Source organism: Dendrobates tinctorius, unplaced genomic scaffold (genome assembly GCF_039654945.1).
Source record: "Dendrobates tinctorius isolate UK_male_01 unplaced genomic scaffold, ASM3965494v1 ptg000003l, whole genome shotgun sequence".
Lineage (NCBI taxonomy): Eukaryota > Metazoa > Chordata > Amphibia > Anura > Dendrobatidae > Dendrobates > Dendrobates tinctorius.
In genome coordinates this window covers 93,540,963-93,556,253 of record NW_027361671.1, presented here as the reverse complement: position 1 = coordinate 93,556,253, position 15,291 = coordinate 93,540,963, and the positions used below count along the sequence as shown (strand labels likewise).

General features: G+C 41.9%; 1 protein-coding gene across 5 annotated transcripts in view; it reads right to left on the bottom strand.

Annotated features, from left to right (window-relative positions):
- Positions 1-15,291, bottom strand: part of NOS1 (nitric oxide synthase 1) — a 558,783-nt gene that overhangs the window by 23,252 nt on the left and 520,240 nt on the right. For all 5 annotated transcript variants that reach the window (XM_073560587.1, XM_073560281.1, XM_073560506.1 and 2 more), the window contains 5 exons: positions 11,482-11,675; positions 9,591-9,760; positions 7,596-7,806; positions 7,290-7,377; positions 2,167-2,288 (listed from right to left, as the gene is read on the bottom strand). In XM_073560587.1, the coding sequence (XP_073416688.1) occupies positions 2,167-2,288; positions 7,290-7,377; positions 7,596-7,806; positions 9,591-9,760; positions 11,482-11,675 (785 nt within the window). The remainder of the gene's footprint in view (positions 1-2,166; positions 2,289-7,289; positions 7,378-7,595; positions 7,807-9,590; positions 9,761-11,481; positions 11,676-15,291) is intronic.

Below are 15,291 nucleotides of genomic sequence, written 5' to 3'. Positions count from 1 at the left end.
ATGGAGTTGTCTGATAGACACCTCTCCATTACTAACCTCAGAGTTTGATACTAGCTGTGACTTTTGGCAAATTACAGCTCATATCAAACTCAATACCATTACCCCGATTGCCACCGTACCAGGGCAATCGGAAAGAGCCGGGTAAGGTGCCAGAATTAGTGTGTTAGGCGTCGGGTTCCAGCCACTGCACAGCAGGAATCTCAAGCTTTGCCTTCAGCGGTCTCCCATTCCTCTCCGGCCACAGTGGAGCCTGCTCAGCAGACTCGCCAATCCCGGTGCTCTGCTCACACCAGCTTTCTGGGTTTGGTTGCTGCTGACACCTCTGGTCCAGCTATAGCAATGCATGCTGGTCAGCAACGTATGACTCCAGGGACTAAGTCTTCCTTTTGGTCCACTGTGCATGCCCATGGGACGATCTCTCATTGGAGATCGGAGGTCACATGTTCAGGTCCTTCTCCAGCTCGGATTGGACCATCAGGAGGGTCCCGGAAGGACGCTGCTATAAAAGGTTCGCATGGCCTCCCCGCCATGCGCTATGATAGACATTAGTTCTTATGTTTATAGTTGTGTGTGTGATGATGGATGTATGAGGCAGGTGAATGACTCATTAAGAAACCCCTTCCCTATGATACATGTGGTAGTAGAGCTTAGAGGTTAGAGTCAGCACTTAGTACTGGCACTGCCTAGCGCCGCAGTGCTTTCAGCTCTGTCAACCGTCAGCCCCAGTGGGCGCCAGTCAGCACAGGCATCACAGCACACGCTCATAGTGGTAAGCTAATGCTTGCTGCACCCTGTGATGATTAACAGGGCACAGAGTTCCTGAGGGAACTTTCCCTGGCTCCGCAGTAGCGGTTCCAGGCGCTAGCGGGTCTAGAGGGGCACGCTTCTCGTGTCTCAGAAGCAGTGTCCTGTGACCTCACGCTAGCGCTCCTCTAGCCATAGCCTGTGAGGTTTAACAGGCCTTGGCATAGGTTTCTGTGGACTCTGTGCAGTAACAGAGCGTCTCCTATCACACCGGCCCAGTTGTTACCCGCCGGTCTCAAGCGAGCACTTTACTACTCGCCGTCCGTTATTGTATAGCAGCAGAACACCATCTCTGCACGGTGGACCCCGGGTTGTGATCGCACCTTTTCATAATTTATATTTTGTGCGATCCACAAGCCCTAACATAGTGCATCTAATGTGATGTGCCGATTCTGGAGTGGCTGTGGCTGGTATTTTTAGGCTGGGAAGGGGCCAATATCCATGTACCTTCCCAACCTGATAATATCAGCTCGCAGCTGTCTGCTTTACCTTTGCTGTTCACACACATACACAGGTATCAATAGGATGTGTGAAGGGGCCTATCTTGTATTCCCGACAGCCATTCGACAGCCTGAATCCTTTTGTTACTGACTACTGTGGTTAGGTACAGGTCAACTGTCTCAGCAGTGGCTAACTCTTCCCATGAACCCAACATTAAAAGGATTGTCTGGTTTTGTGATAAAAGTCTGCAGTCATTCTATGAGACTGCAAACGTCTGAATGCTTACAGCATGCATACTGCACACTGGCAGGATCCTCCAGTGAAAGTTGGCGTTGACCTCAAGTATGCGTTTTGCATAAATGCGGTCACCTGCTGACTAGACATGCTTAGATTATTCACTTGCATTGAGTGAGGCTGAGCAAATCTAATTAGAAAGTGGCTGTCAGAGTGAAAATCGCCTCCCTGAAGTCACCAAAGAATCTTTACAGAGTGCAGTGCACATTCTGTAAGTTTTCAGAAGTCTGCAGTCAGATATAGTGATTGTAGACTTTTGTCACAAGACAACCCCTTTAAGTTAGAGTGCTAATGTATACTGGCCCAATCGAGGCCAAAAGAACACTCCAATGTACAGGGGCATATGGATTTTTTTTTCCATATACATCTGCAGCGTTCCCATTGCATATGTCATGCAGATACACAGTGTGAATGTAGTCTAGTCCATTACTGAGGAAAAGAAGTTTGCCAAACATATAGTGAGGCAGGTGAGCAATCATATGGGGTTTTTAGAATTTACCTATTTTCCATTTGATTGTAAATATAAGGGAATACAAATAATTATGAAAAACAATAAAGCATACTATGTAGAGTGAACATAGATCTGTGGGACTTACAAATTTGTATATCTTCCTGTTATAATCTTACCTTTATGCTGCATATCATAGAGGCGTTGTTGCCAAAAACTTCTAAAGGGTGCAATTCCAGTCCCAGGACCAACTAGGATACAGGGTACGTGTGCTTCTTGTGGCATTTGGAAACTGGGTGCTCTAATGATAAGAAATGAATGTTGAGAACATCTGATCATTATACTACTGTACATCATTAAACAATAAATAGTCAGTCTGCATGGTATTTAGAATTTTCTGAAATGCATTGTATAGTTTGCTATGTAAACCTTAATCTTAATTCAGCACACAGTATAAGTATATCATAGGTATAGCTAGCTATTTATCTAAACATGGTTAACATGGCTGCCTTACAGCCTTGGGGTTTGGGGGCAAATTACTCAGGGCAGTAACTACAAAAGTATTTTCTGCAAGTTTCCAGGTCACTTTACTCTAGATGTGATGCATTCGTTATCGTATACAAGAGTCTACTCAGATCATTTGAATTCTTCAATATTTGGTCTGTGTGTGTAAACCAGAGATTATGTATAACCCCAAATCCAAAAAAACTTGGGACACTATGTAAAATGTAAAGAAAATGAGAATGCAATGATTTGAAAATCTCTTACAGTCACGTTTTATTCTTAGTAAAACATATAACATATTTCCATTTAGACATGTGTCCATTTAATTATAAAAAATTGCCTGATTTAGAAATTGATGGCAGCAACACATCTCAAAAAAGGTGGGACAGGGCCAGGTCTACCAATAGGTAGCATCTGCTCTTCTTTTTACAACACTCCGTAAATGTTTGGGAAGTGATGAAACTGATTTCTGGAGTTTTACTTGAGGAATATTGCCCCATTTTAGAATTCTTGCTTCTTCATAGTCCAGGGTCTTTGCTGGATTTTTGTTTTATAATGTAGCAAATGTTTTATATTGGTGAAAGATCTGGATTGGAAGAAGCCAGTTTATCATCTGAACTCTTCTTCTTTGAAGCCATGCTGTTATGATGGATGCAGTATGTGGTTTAGCTTTGTTTTGATGAAATATGCATGTCACGCTCGCGCCTTGGCTGAATGGCACGAGCCAGGGGGTTGTGGCCCCACTGTGCCACAAACCAGACTACCCTGGAAGGGGCGTGACTATGACAGCTACCTCGGTCTTCACTGGAGCCTCTGATGGTGAGGTCAGGCTTGTGCGGCAGGTAGCTGTCGGGTGCCACTCCAGGGTGGTGTCTGGCTGTGGCTGCTGATCCCACTCGGGGACAAGTCACTTGGACAGGTGTGACTAACAGGCAGGCTGAGACACTGGGCAAGCAGGCACGGCATGGAGACACAGGGCAAGCAGGCACAGCTCAGAGACACAGGGCAAGCAGGCACGGCTCGGAGACACAGGGCAAGCGGGCACGGTTCGGAGACACAGGGCAGGCGGACACGGCTCGGAAAGGAACAGGTAGGGACCTGTTCACACAGCAGGGGCAGGTATAGGTTTAGGCAGGTAGAAGTGGAGTATGTTGGAACAGGTAAGGAACTGAGCCGCTGGAGTGCGCAGTAGGCGGAACCGCTGGAGTGCGGAGTAGGCGCAACCGCTGGAGTGCGGAGTAGGCGCAACCGCTGGAGTGCGGAGTAAGTGGAACCGCTGGAGTGTGGAGTAGGCTGGGCTGCAAGGGAGCCGGGCAGGCAGAGCGGCAAGGGAGCCGAGCAGGCAGAGCGGCAAGGGAGCCGAGCAGGCAGTGCGGCAAGGGAGCAGAGCAGGCAGAACGGCTAGGGAGCAGAGCAGGCAGAGCGGCTAGGGAGCAGAGCGGCTAGGGAGCAGAGCAGGCAGAGCGGCTAGGGAACCGAGCAGGCAGAGCTGCAAGAGAGCAGAGCAGGCAGAGCTGCAAGAGAGCAGATGCACAGACAGAGCTGCAAGGGTGCAGATGCACAGACAGAGCTGCAAGGGTGCAGATGCACAGACAGAGCTGCAAGGGTGCAGATGCACAGACAGAGCTGCAAGGGTGCAGATGCACAGACAGAGCTGCAAGGGTGCAGATGCACAGACGGAGCTGCAAGGGTGCAGATGCACAGACGGAGCTGCAAGGGTGCAGATGCACAGACGGAGCTGCAAGGGTGCAGATGCACAGACGGAGCTGCAAGGGTGCAGATGCACAGACGGAGCTGCAAGGGTGCAGATGCACAGACGGAGCTGCAAGGGTGCAGATGTACAGACAGGGAGGACACAAGGAAAGACACAGCAGGGAAGGAAGCCACAGACAAGGAGAAAGGGAGACTAAGGTAGGACAGAGTACAGACAAGGTACTGGGACCAAGACTCAAGGGCCAGGATATTCAGCCTCCTGGCAGGCAGGCAAGGTACAAAGCAAGACAAGAAGTATTCCTCCAGAGAAGGAGGAAATACACAGGACAGGGCCTGGCTTCCTCAGCAGCAAGATACTAACTGAGATTAGACATTGCACAGGCAATGTTTCAGTGGGTGTGGCGGAACTAAATAGTCAAAGGCTCTAGGTGATTAGACAGGTGCACCCTGACTGCATAAGAACCAGAGAGTTCTGGCACCGCCCCCCTATACACACATAGCCAGGAAACATACAGAATAGTGATGAGCAATCTAGTTCATTTTGGTGATTAGTTCACCATGAACTAGTTCACTGAAAAGATTAGTTCAAAAGATTAATTAATTAATTTAGTTAATTTAGTTCAGTATTTCTCTGGAATCTGCTGAGAAGAGATTGATCAGTTCTAGTTCGTCACACAGAAGCTGTGGCTCCTAGGATGAGCTATAGTTTTGCTAAAATGATCAGAAATAGTTAATACATCTGATCATTATATAACAAACTCTTGGTAAAGGGGTACTCAGTCTGGAGAAAAAAATTCAAAAAGTTATTTATTCAAGTTAGTAATTTCCTTTTTTTTCTTTTTTAAATCTTCAAGCCTCCCAGTACTTATCAGCTGCTGTATGTCCCACAGAATGTCAGGCTGCAAGGAGCTCTGTGTCAGACTGGGAAGGTTACATGACTTCCGGCATACAGCAGCTGATAAGTACTGGAAAGCTTACTTTTTTTTTTAAATGTATAACTTTCATCAGATTTCACTTGCCAGAGCAATATCAGAAAGCTGACCTGTGATTGGTTGCTATTGGACAAAGAAAATCTTCCTATAAAACAGCCTGATAATTCTCCACCCTATCCTGCGAGGAGCTGATAGGAAATGCATCATGTGACCTGTGAACTAAATGAACTATATGAACTGCTGAACTAAATGTTCTATTAAGAATGAATCAGGACAGCCTAGTTCAATCTGATGCATCTCACTGAGCCCAGCAGCGCCACCTGTGGTAGTGTAGAGTACTGACTCCTAATGATTGTGTATGAGGGAGCTGAGAAGCAGTTCAGCATCCACCATTTTGAGAAGAGAAAGGAGCCAGTGGTAAAGATTTTAGGAAGACTGATCTTCTAGGCTACAGGAGGCTGATCTTATCACAAAGACAGGCGAGGGGCATGAACCACACACACAAACACTCTCTCTCATACACATATAGGAGCTGTGTCTGTCTACTGTGCAATTTCAGTTTGCATTAATAATATTATTATTACTATTATATTTGTATTTGATGTGTGGTATAGTGTTTTACTACCTTCTTTTCCAGCATCAGGAGCTATAAAGAGCAACTGTGAGACAGAGCAGGGCGCGTCCTGGAGCGGTATGACGGCTCACTCTGTCTCCTCCCACTTGCTGTTTAGTTCAAAATGAACTAATCTCTGTCAGGATGGTGAACTAGATGAGCTAGTTCACTCTGAAGATTAGTTCATTTTGAATTACTCACTCACGAACTACCCATCACTCATACAGAAGAGCAGAGGCACAGAGCACAGGGCCGGCAATAGACAGAATTCACAGCATGACCCGGAGCAGTGAGTAAGTTGATGTGCGGGGGATGGAAGGCCATGCAGTGACGCCAGCAGGGTTGTTACAATGCAAGGTCTTTCCTGAAATAAATGATGTCGTGATGGGAGCATATGATGTTCTAAAACCTCTATATAATGCTCAGCGTTGATAGTGCCTTTCAAGATGCGTAAGCTGCTCCTGGAATAGACACTAATGCCACCTCGTATAGGTGCTGGCTGTTGGACTGAGAATTGATAACAAACTGGATGGTCCCTCTTGAATCTGCAGGACACGGTGTCCATGGTTACCGAAAGAATGTCAAATTTTGATTCATCTGCCCACAGAACAGTTTTCCAAGATGCATCAGTGCATTTTAAAGGAGCTTTGGCCCAGAGAAGACAACAGCGCTTCTAGATTGTGTTGCTTTATGGCTTCTTCTTTCCACGATTTTACTTTAACTTGAATTTGTGGATTGCATGGCTAACTATATTCACAGACAATGATTTCTGGAAGAATTCCTGAACCATGCAATGATTTACGTGACAGATTCATGCCTGGTTTTAATGCAGTATCACCTGAGGGCCCATAGATCACAGGCATCCTATATTGACCGCTGCCCTTGTCACTTGTGCACATGGATTTCTGAAGTATCTCTGAATCTTTTGATGATGTTAATGTAATGTAGATGGTGGGAAATTCAAAGTCTTTGAAATTTTATGTTTTATAGCATGTTTCTGCAATAATTCCACAATTTTAGACAGTTTTTGAAATATTGGACAACCTCTGACCATCTTTGCTTCTGAGACACTCTGCCTCTCTAACATACTCTTTTCATGCACAGTCATGTGACTTAGTTAAATATTGAATCTCTGAATCTTCAGCTATTTTTTATTAGTACCACTTCATTTTCTTTCCAGCCTTTTGTTAACCCTGTCCAAACTTTTTTCAGATGTGTTACTGCTATGGATTTTTACATGAGTTGCCGTAATTTTTTTTTTTTCAAATTAAATGGAAAAATGTTTTACTTTTATCTTCTGACCTGTGTTCTATGTTCTGTTGTGAGTTTGTTATGGCTATAAGAGATTTCTAAATCATTACATTTTGTTTTCCTCTACATCTTACACGACGTCCCAACTTTTCTTGGAATTGGAGTTGTAATAAAATGAATGATGTATGTAAGTACAGTATGTTTTAAGAGCAAAGTAATTTTCCATAATTACATAGCTAAGGTAAAATGAATAGATATGGTATAATGTTCATATCGCTTTGTAACTAACCCTCTTACAAAACAAGGTACCACTTCATCCGTCTGTATTCTATTAAGCCAAGAAGAGCAGACACCATGATGAATGGGGCCATCACCATCTGAAAAACCCCAAAAAGACAATATAAAGTATAAATGTAAAGTAGTACAGTATGGTAGAAACTCGTTTTAATCATGTTAACATGTATACTCTTGTGGCAATTGCATTTTCCTATACATATATATAGCATGGTGCTGCATATTGTCCCTGCCATTAAGCTATTAAAATTACATAGAATTAATAAAAAAATGATGGAAGGTAAGTGCTAAAAAATACTACCTCTAGTGCGATAGGACACAACGGCAACAGTGAGGTGAACCTCATCGGGATACATGTCAGGAGATGAGCTGATGGAGTAGTAACGAGGTTGCAGCAGTGGTAGCTGTGTGAGCAGGAGAGATGATGGCATCTGAACGGAGGGGAACTCCTCTAGCACCTCCACAATGGTGGGATTCTTGTACCACTTCCACTGTTCATACTCTTGTAAGCCCTTAGCAATTAAGAAGTTGTGATATATTTATGTAGAAAATAAATTAGAACCATCTCTTTATTGTATTTTGAATTTGTGTCTGGAAGTGCATTGGGGAGTGGCGATGCACTTCTTGCTTCTCAGCCTCACACTGTATTTCCTACCTAGAAGCACCCTCCTCTGACTGAGTGACTGGTTGTTTGACCTGGAACATGGCCACTGATTTGTCAATTAGTAAGAGGAGGATGCAGAGAGGTAAGAAATGCAGCAGAGGATGAAGAAGGAGAAGTGCATCATCTCGCCCCAACGTACTTCCAGACACACCTCAAAACACGATTTCTCGGACGATCGCAGCTTTAAGTCTCCTAAGGGGACTATTACATACAGTAATATGTAAAAAAAGAAAGGTTTTAAAAATATGACAAAAATAAAAAGAACGCAAAAGTTAAAATCACCCCTCTTTTTCCCCATTGGAAATGAAACAATACAAAACAAATACACACAAATTTGGTATCGCTGAGTTAGAAATGTCCAATCTATCAAAATATAAAATAAATTAATTTGATCGGTAAGCAGCAGAAGAAAAAAGTTGAAACCCTAGAATTATGTTTTTTTTTGGTTGCCACAACATTGCAATACAATGCAATCAGAGGCTATCACCACATCGTATGTACTCCAATATTGTATCTGTAAAAATGTCAGCTCAGGTTGCAAAAAATAAAGCCTCCGACAGCCCCATATCCTGAAAAATGAAAACGCTACTGGTTTTGGAAATTGGAGCCAAAAATCAATTTTTTTCATGCAAATTTCCGATTTTTTTTTTCCTCATTTAAAAAAATAAAAAAAAATTATATATATATATATATATATATATGCACATGTTTGGTATCTGCATACTCATAATGCCCTGTGGAATCATATTTTCAGGTCAGTTTTACTACATAGCGAACGTGATAAATAAAAAAACAAAACAATTGTGGTGGAATTGCATTTTATTTTGTAATTTCACCACACTTGGAATTATTTTCTCTTGCTTTTCCATACACTATAAGGTAAAATCAATGGTGTCATTCAAAATTACAACTTCTTCCACAAAAAACAAGCCCTCATATGGCCATATTGATGGAAAAATAAAGATATTATGGCTTTTGGAAGGAGGAGGAAAAATCAAAAGGTGAAAGTGGCCAGGGGGTGAAGGGGTTAGAGAGAACCTGAGAGCTGATAGTTATTGCCCAGTCCTTATGCAGCATGCATCAGGCACTGGCTGTATGATCTCAAGCAGATATGTTTGATTCTCAAATAATGTTGTGTTTCCGAGAAAAGCATACTTTAAGACCAGGGCCCGAGTCACGCAATAGACTAGCCAGACGGGTCCTCAGCAGCTTTTCCCTTCCCACTGCCCTGGATTTACAGGTCTCTTCCTACGTGCGTGTATAGGTGGATTTTTTAAATAGTTATATATGTGTCAAATAGTAGGTCACACTCACTACATTCAGTGCTATCAATGGCCAATTCATCAATATAAATAGAATTGCACTTGATGAGACCTGCAGCACCTTGAATAAGCAGGGTGCTGCTGGGAAATGTTAGCAGTAAAAGAATAGGACCACCCATTCAGCTTTGTTTAGCAACAAAAGGGTCAAAAAAGATGAAAAAGCCACAAAGATACAAGAAAGAAATTTTATATTGGACTTGAAATGAATATTAACAATAGTCATGCAGGTACTGTACTTCGTAAAAAATAAACCATTGCGACAATAACTCATTAAAGTATGATTATCATAATACACTTATTGGCATATCACCTTGCTCAAAATCTCCAGCCGTTTTTTCTCTTTTTCATTGGTAGCAAGACATGCAATCTGCTGCATAAGGAGTGGGGTGGGCGGCGTTGTGATATCCAAAAAATATTTGAAGGCTTGGAATATAGTGCATGGAGGAATCCTTTGCTCTTCTGTCCAATTACTAATTACACCTGTAGAGAGTATAAAATCATACTATTGAAACTCATACACTTTTGGTGTTTCTTATTTGGTTTTAATGTTTTTTGTACAATAGAAATACATTGTGAAAAAGAAAAATATAAAGAACTGAGACATGTACGACACAGAGAAAAATGAAAAGTACCGTAACGCTAAAAGCCCCTTGTTTCATTTGAATAGGAGAGAAAAGGTTTAAATACAATATGATTTTGCTGAGTTATTATCTATGAAGCTGGCGCTAGATAGCGACTTGGGTTATGAAACAGTTTGCATGGCCAAAGAGCACTATACACCACTGCGACATCGACATAATGCAAGTGAATGGCTATGGCTGAGTACACGGTACGGCTACAAGCAATCCACAAAAAATCAGAACCAGTTTGGTTTACAGAGACTTGCTCGTCACAGTCATGGTACCGTGGGGGTCGCAACATGATCCCATTCTCTTGCACTATGCTGTGATGTATGTGGCATTTCCTAATCAAGAAGTCATAGTATTTCGAAACGCGTTGAATAAACCACATTTTGTATATGATCAATTCCGGACTTTCAGTTATTCGGCAGATCAAATCCACACTTTCCCATCAATGTCTATGCTGTGATGTAGCAATGCCATAGTACAAGATCTATGGTCTCAAAACCTTTTGCAGAGCCAAAGCTGGTGTGTAGTCTCAGACATATAGTGATACGCTTACTGTTTTCTGAGTAATGTCAGCAAGGCCTCAATTAAAGAAATGGTCCAAAAGAAATGTTGCAATAATCATATATCTGTAATTTTTCTAATATACTTTAATGACAAATTCCATTTTCTCTAACTATTTTTTTTTATCAACATCCTGTTTTATGACGAATTGTCATCAGGGGTTAGAGGCTGTGGTCACTGCCGTAGCCTCTGTCCGCACCCTGAAACGAAACGTTATCAGTGGCGTCCATTTCAGGGGCTGGGCTAGTCCTTGCTGTAAGGAGCAGGCATGAGTTGTCAATTCTGACACATAGTAGGATCTTTTCACTCTGCAGTATTCTTTTTAATGTACAGACACAGTGAGCACCCTCATCGGCTCTGATGAGAAGTGCACTGTCAGTGTGCATTGTAAGGAGACCACGGTGAGCAGAGAGGACAGAGATCAGTCCCTCTTCCAGAAGTGATGTTGGTTGCTTGATGGGTTATCTCCTTACAATGCGCACTGACAGTGCGCTCTCTTGCTAGCTTGTTACTTCACATCAGAGCTGGTGAGGTCAGTGCACATTAAAAAGAATATTGCTCAGCGACAAGATCCTACTGATGAGCATTTGCTCCAATTGACAATCAACGCATGCTCAATAGAGCAGGGACTAGCCCAGTCCCTGAAACAGACATCGCTGATGACACTTTGTTTCAGGGTGGAGACAGAAGCTGCGGTAGTGACAGCAGCCTCTGCCCACTGATGACATCTCATTTGCATATCCCAGCATGCACTTGGGGTTCTCAAACAAAACATTATCAAAGAAGAAGTAGTAAAACAAAATAAAGCAGTTAGATGGAGTAGTAAGGGAACAATAGGTAATTTTTAAATAAAGTATATTAAAATAGTAATTAGATTATTAAATTAAATAGACAAATATTTAAGTTTAAATCCGTGATAGTTTTGGACCACCACTATTAGGAAATGCATGAAGCTCCAAAAAGTAACAAGCCATGTGAAATACGTGTATGTTAAGGTGTTGAAATGATTACCTAAGGCTGTATTTCTTTCCTCCAAGATTTCTACCCTGACCAGCTGATTGACTGGAGAGGGATCTTCCAACCTTTCAATCAGGGCATTGACGAGATCATCATGGTTGCCTGGAAATATTCCCAAGTGGTCTCCAGGTTTGTACCTCAGCTCTTGATGCCCATTTGTGTGAAGTTGAAGGAATATAGTAGATCGGCTACAAAATGTAGATACAGTATAATGAGAGCATTCAGAATTTTAAATTACAGTTAGGATGAAAGTACCAAAGAGACTGCTCAGAAATTGAGACTTTTGTTATTGTTTACCGAACTGCAACAAAGTGGGCGGAACTAGGTTGTGACAGGATGTAGCGACCCACGCTTGTGAAATTTTTGGCAAGCGGTGTCTTGCCTTGCAAGACGAATCTTACTCCAGGCCCTAACTGGAATAGAATTTGTGGCGATGCACAAAGGCAAAAGCCACTTCGCGTCAAACCTGATTCATTAAAAGGCATGCATCTCTTATGAATTAGGTGACTCTACCCTGAAAATTGCTGGTTTTAGTGATTTGGTTAATTGATGAATAAAGTACAACTTTATTCAACATATTCATCTTTCAACTCTGGACATTTAATGCACTGCTCAAAAGCACTTTGAATCCTTTGGAGAAAAAAATTGTTATCCTGTTATGTAAACCTCATTTGTCATAAAGTTTTATGCTTTCAATTATATTTTTGAGTTTCAGAAGATAACAAGCAGATGGGGCTAAATAAGGAGAATATGGCATATAATCAACAGTTTCAGAACCCATTTCATAGAGTTTTGCAGGGCTGTACAAGACTTGGGAGAGGGCACATTATTCTGCAAAAACAAGACGCCTTTGGGAAGCTTTTTGCTGATGTTCCAATCTTTCCCGACCAGGGATAACTTTTCTTGACCACAATTTCAAAATGACATAACCTTTTCTGCTAAAACCTAGCACGTTCACGTGTCAGAGTTAATACTTGATTCCATAGCAACAGGGTTTATTTTTGGATGATGGAAATATTCAAGACCAATTATTTATCAATATCTACTCATGCATAGAGATGTTGTCCTAAGACAAGAACTGTGCCCTTAACCCCTTCACAACCCAGCCTATTTTGACCTTAACCCCTTTACTCCCAAGGGTGGTTTGCACGTTCATGACCGGGCCAATTTTTACAATTCTGATCACTGTCCCTTTATGAGGTAATAACTCTGAAACGCTTCCATGGATCCCGATGATTCTGACATTGTTTTCTCATGACATATTGTACTTCATGTTAGTGGTAAAATTTCATTCATATAACTTGCGTTTATTTGTGAAAAAAATGGAAATTTGGCAAAAATTTAGAAAATTTTGCAATTTTCCAACCTTGAATTTTTATGCCCTTAAATCACAGCGATATGGCACAAAAAAAACTTAATAAATAACATTTCCCACATGTTTACTTTACATCAGCACAATTTGGGAACCAAATTTTTTTTTTTGTTGGGAAGTTATAAGGGTTAAAAGTTGACCAGCGTGTTCTCATTTTTAAACACCATTTTATTTTTAGGGATCACATTACATTTGAAGTCACTTTGAGGTGTCTATATGATAGAAAATACCCAAAAGTGACACCATTCTTAAAACTGCACCCCTTAAGGTGCTCAAAACCACATTCAAGAAGTTTATTAACCCTTCAGGTGCTTCACAGGAGTTTTTGGAATGTTTAAAAAAAAATGAGCATTTAATTTTTTTCTCACAAAAAAATTACTTCAGGTTCAATTTTTTTATTTTACCAAGGGTAACAGGAGAAATTGAACTGGAAAAGTTATTGTGCAATTTGTCCTGAGTACGCTGATACCTGATCTGTGGGGGGGAACCACTGTTTCGGTGCATGGCAGAACTCGAAAGGGAAGGAGGGACTTTTTCACTGCAAAATTGGCTGGAATTCAGATCGGATGCCATGTCAAGTTTGGAGAGCTCCTGATGTGCCTAAACAGTGGAAACCCCCAACAAGTGACCCCATTTTGGAAACTAGACCCCTCAAGGAACTTAACTAGATATGTGGTGAGCACTTTGAACCCCCAAGGGCTTCACAGAAGTTTATAACGTACAGTCATACAATTAAAAAAATCATATTTTTTCCACAAAAATGACCTTTTCACCCCCAATTTTTATTTTCCAAAGGGTAACAGGACCCCAAAAGTTATTGTGCAATTTGTCGCAATTTGTGCAATTTTTCGCTGATACCCCATATGTGGGGGTAAACCACTATTTGGGCGCATGGCAGAGCTCAGAAGGGAAGCAGCGCCATTTAATTTTTTTGGCTGGAATTGAGATCGGACGTCATGTCGCGTTTGGAAAGCCCCTGATGTGCCAAAACAGTGGAAACCCCCCAATTCTAACTCCAACCCTAATCCCAACACACCCCTAATCCTAACCCTAGCCCTAACCCTAGCCCTAATGGGAAAATGGAAATAAATACATTTTTTTTATTTCATTATTTTTCCCTAACTAAGGGGGTGATAAAGGGGGGTTTGATTTACTATTTATAGTGGGTTTTTATGTTTGGCAGCTGTCACACGCTACAAGACGCTTTTTATTGTAAAAATAGTTTATGCATCACCACATTTTGAGGGCTATAATTTTTCCATATTTTGAACCACCAAGTCATGTGAGGTCTTATTTTTTGCGGGACTAGTTGATGTTTTTATTGGTACTATTTTCGGGCATGTGACATTTTTTGATCGCTTTTTATTCCGATTTTTGGGACGCAGAATAAACAAAAACAAGCGTTTCATTAATTTCTTTTAGGGGGTGCGTTTACACCGTTCCGCGTGTGGTAAAACTGTTAAGGCAGTTTTATTCTTCGCGTCAGTACGGTTACAGTGATACCTCATTTATGTTTTTTTATGTTATGGCGCTGTTATGCAATGAAAATAATTTTATATAAAAAATAATTATTTTTGCATCGCTTTATTCTGCGAGCTATAACTTTTTAATTTTTTTGCTGATGATGCTGTGTGACAGCTCATTTTTTACGGGACAAGATGACGTTTTCAGCGGTACTATGGTTATTTATATCCGTCTTTTTGATCACATGTTATTGCACTTTTTGTTCGGCAGTATGATGATTAAGCATTATTTCTTGCTTTGTTTTTTACTTTTACTTTTTAAGGGGTTCAATAAAGGGGTTAACTAGTGAGACAGTTTTATAGGGCGGGTCGTTATGGACACGGTGATACCAAATGTGTGTACTTTTATTGTTTTTGTTTTTTTTTTATTTTCAAAAAATGAATTTATTAAGGAATATTTTTTTTAATTTATTTAGCGATTTTTTTTTTTTTAATAAATTATTTTTACACTTTTTTTTTTAACTTTATTACATTGTCCCAGGGGGGACATCACTGTCATGTGACAGATCGCTGATATGTCACATCACAAATCGCTGTGACAGATCAGCGATCTGACACAGGCACTTCACAGGCTTCCTCATGCCTGCGCTCTGCAGGCAGTGAGGAAGCCAGCTCCCTGCAGGCCCCCGAAGGTCCCCGCTGCCATATTGGATCCGGGGACCTGCAGGGAAGGAGGCCCCCAGAGCAGCGCAGCACATCGCGCTGCTCCGGGGGTCTCTGCGCGCTTCTCTCCTATGCCACCGGTACACTGCGATCATGTTTTATCGCAGTGTGCCAGGGGTTAATGTGTCGGGGGCGGTCCGTGACCGCCCCTGACACATAGTGCCGGGTGTCAGCTGTGATGACACCCGGCCGCGATCAGCGGCGCTCCCCCTGTGAGCGCCGCTGATCACACTAGACGTACTATTC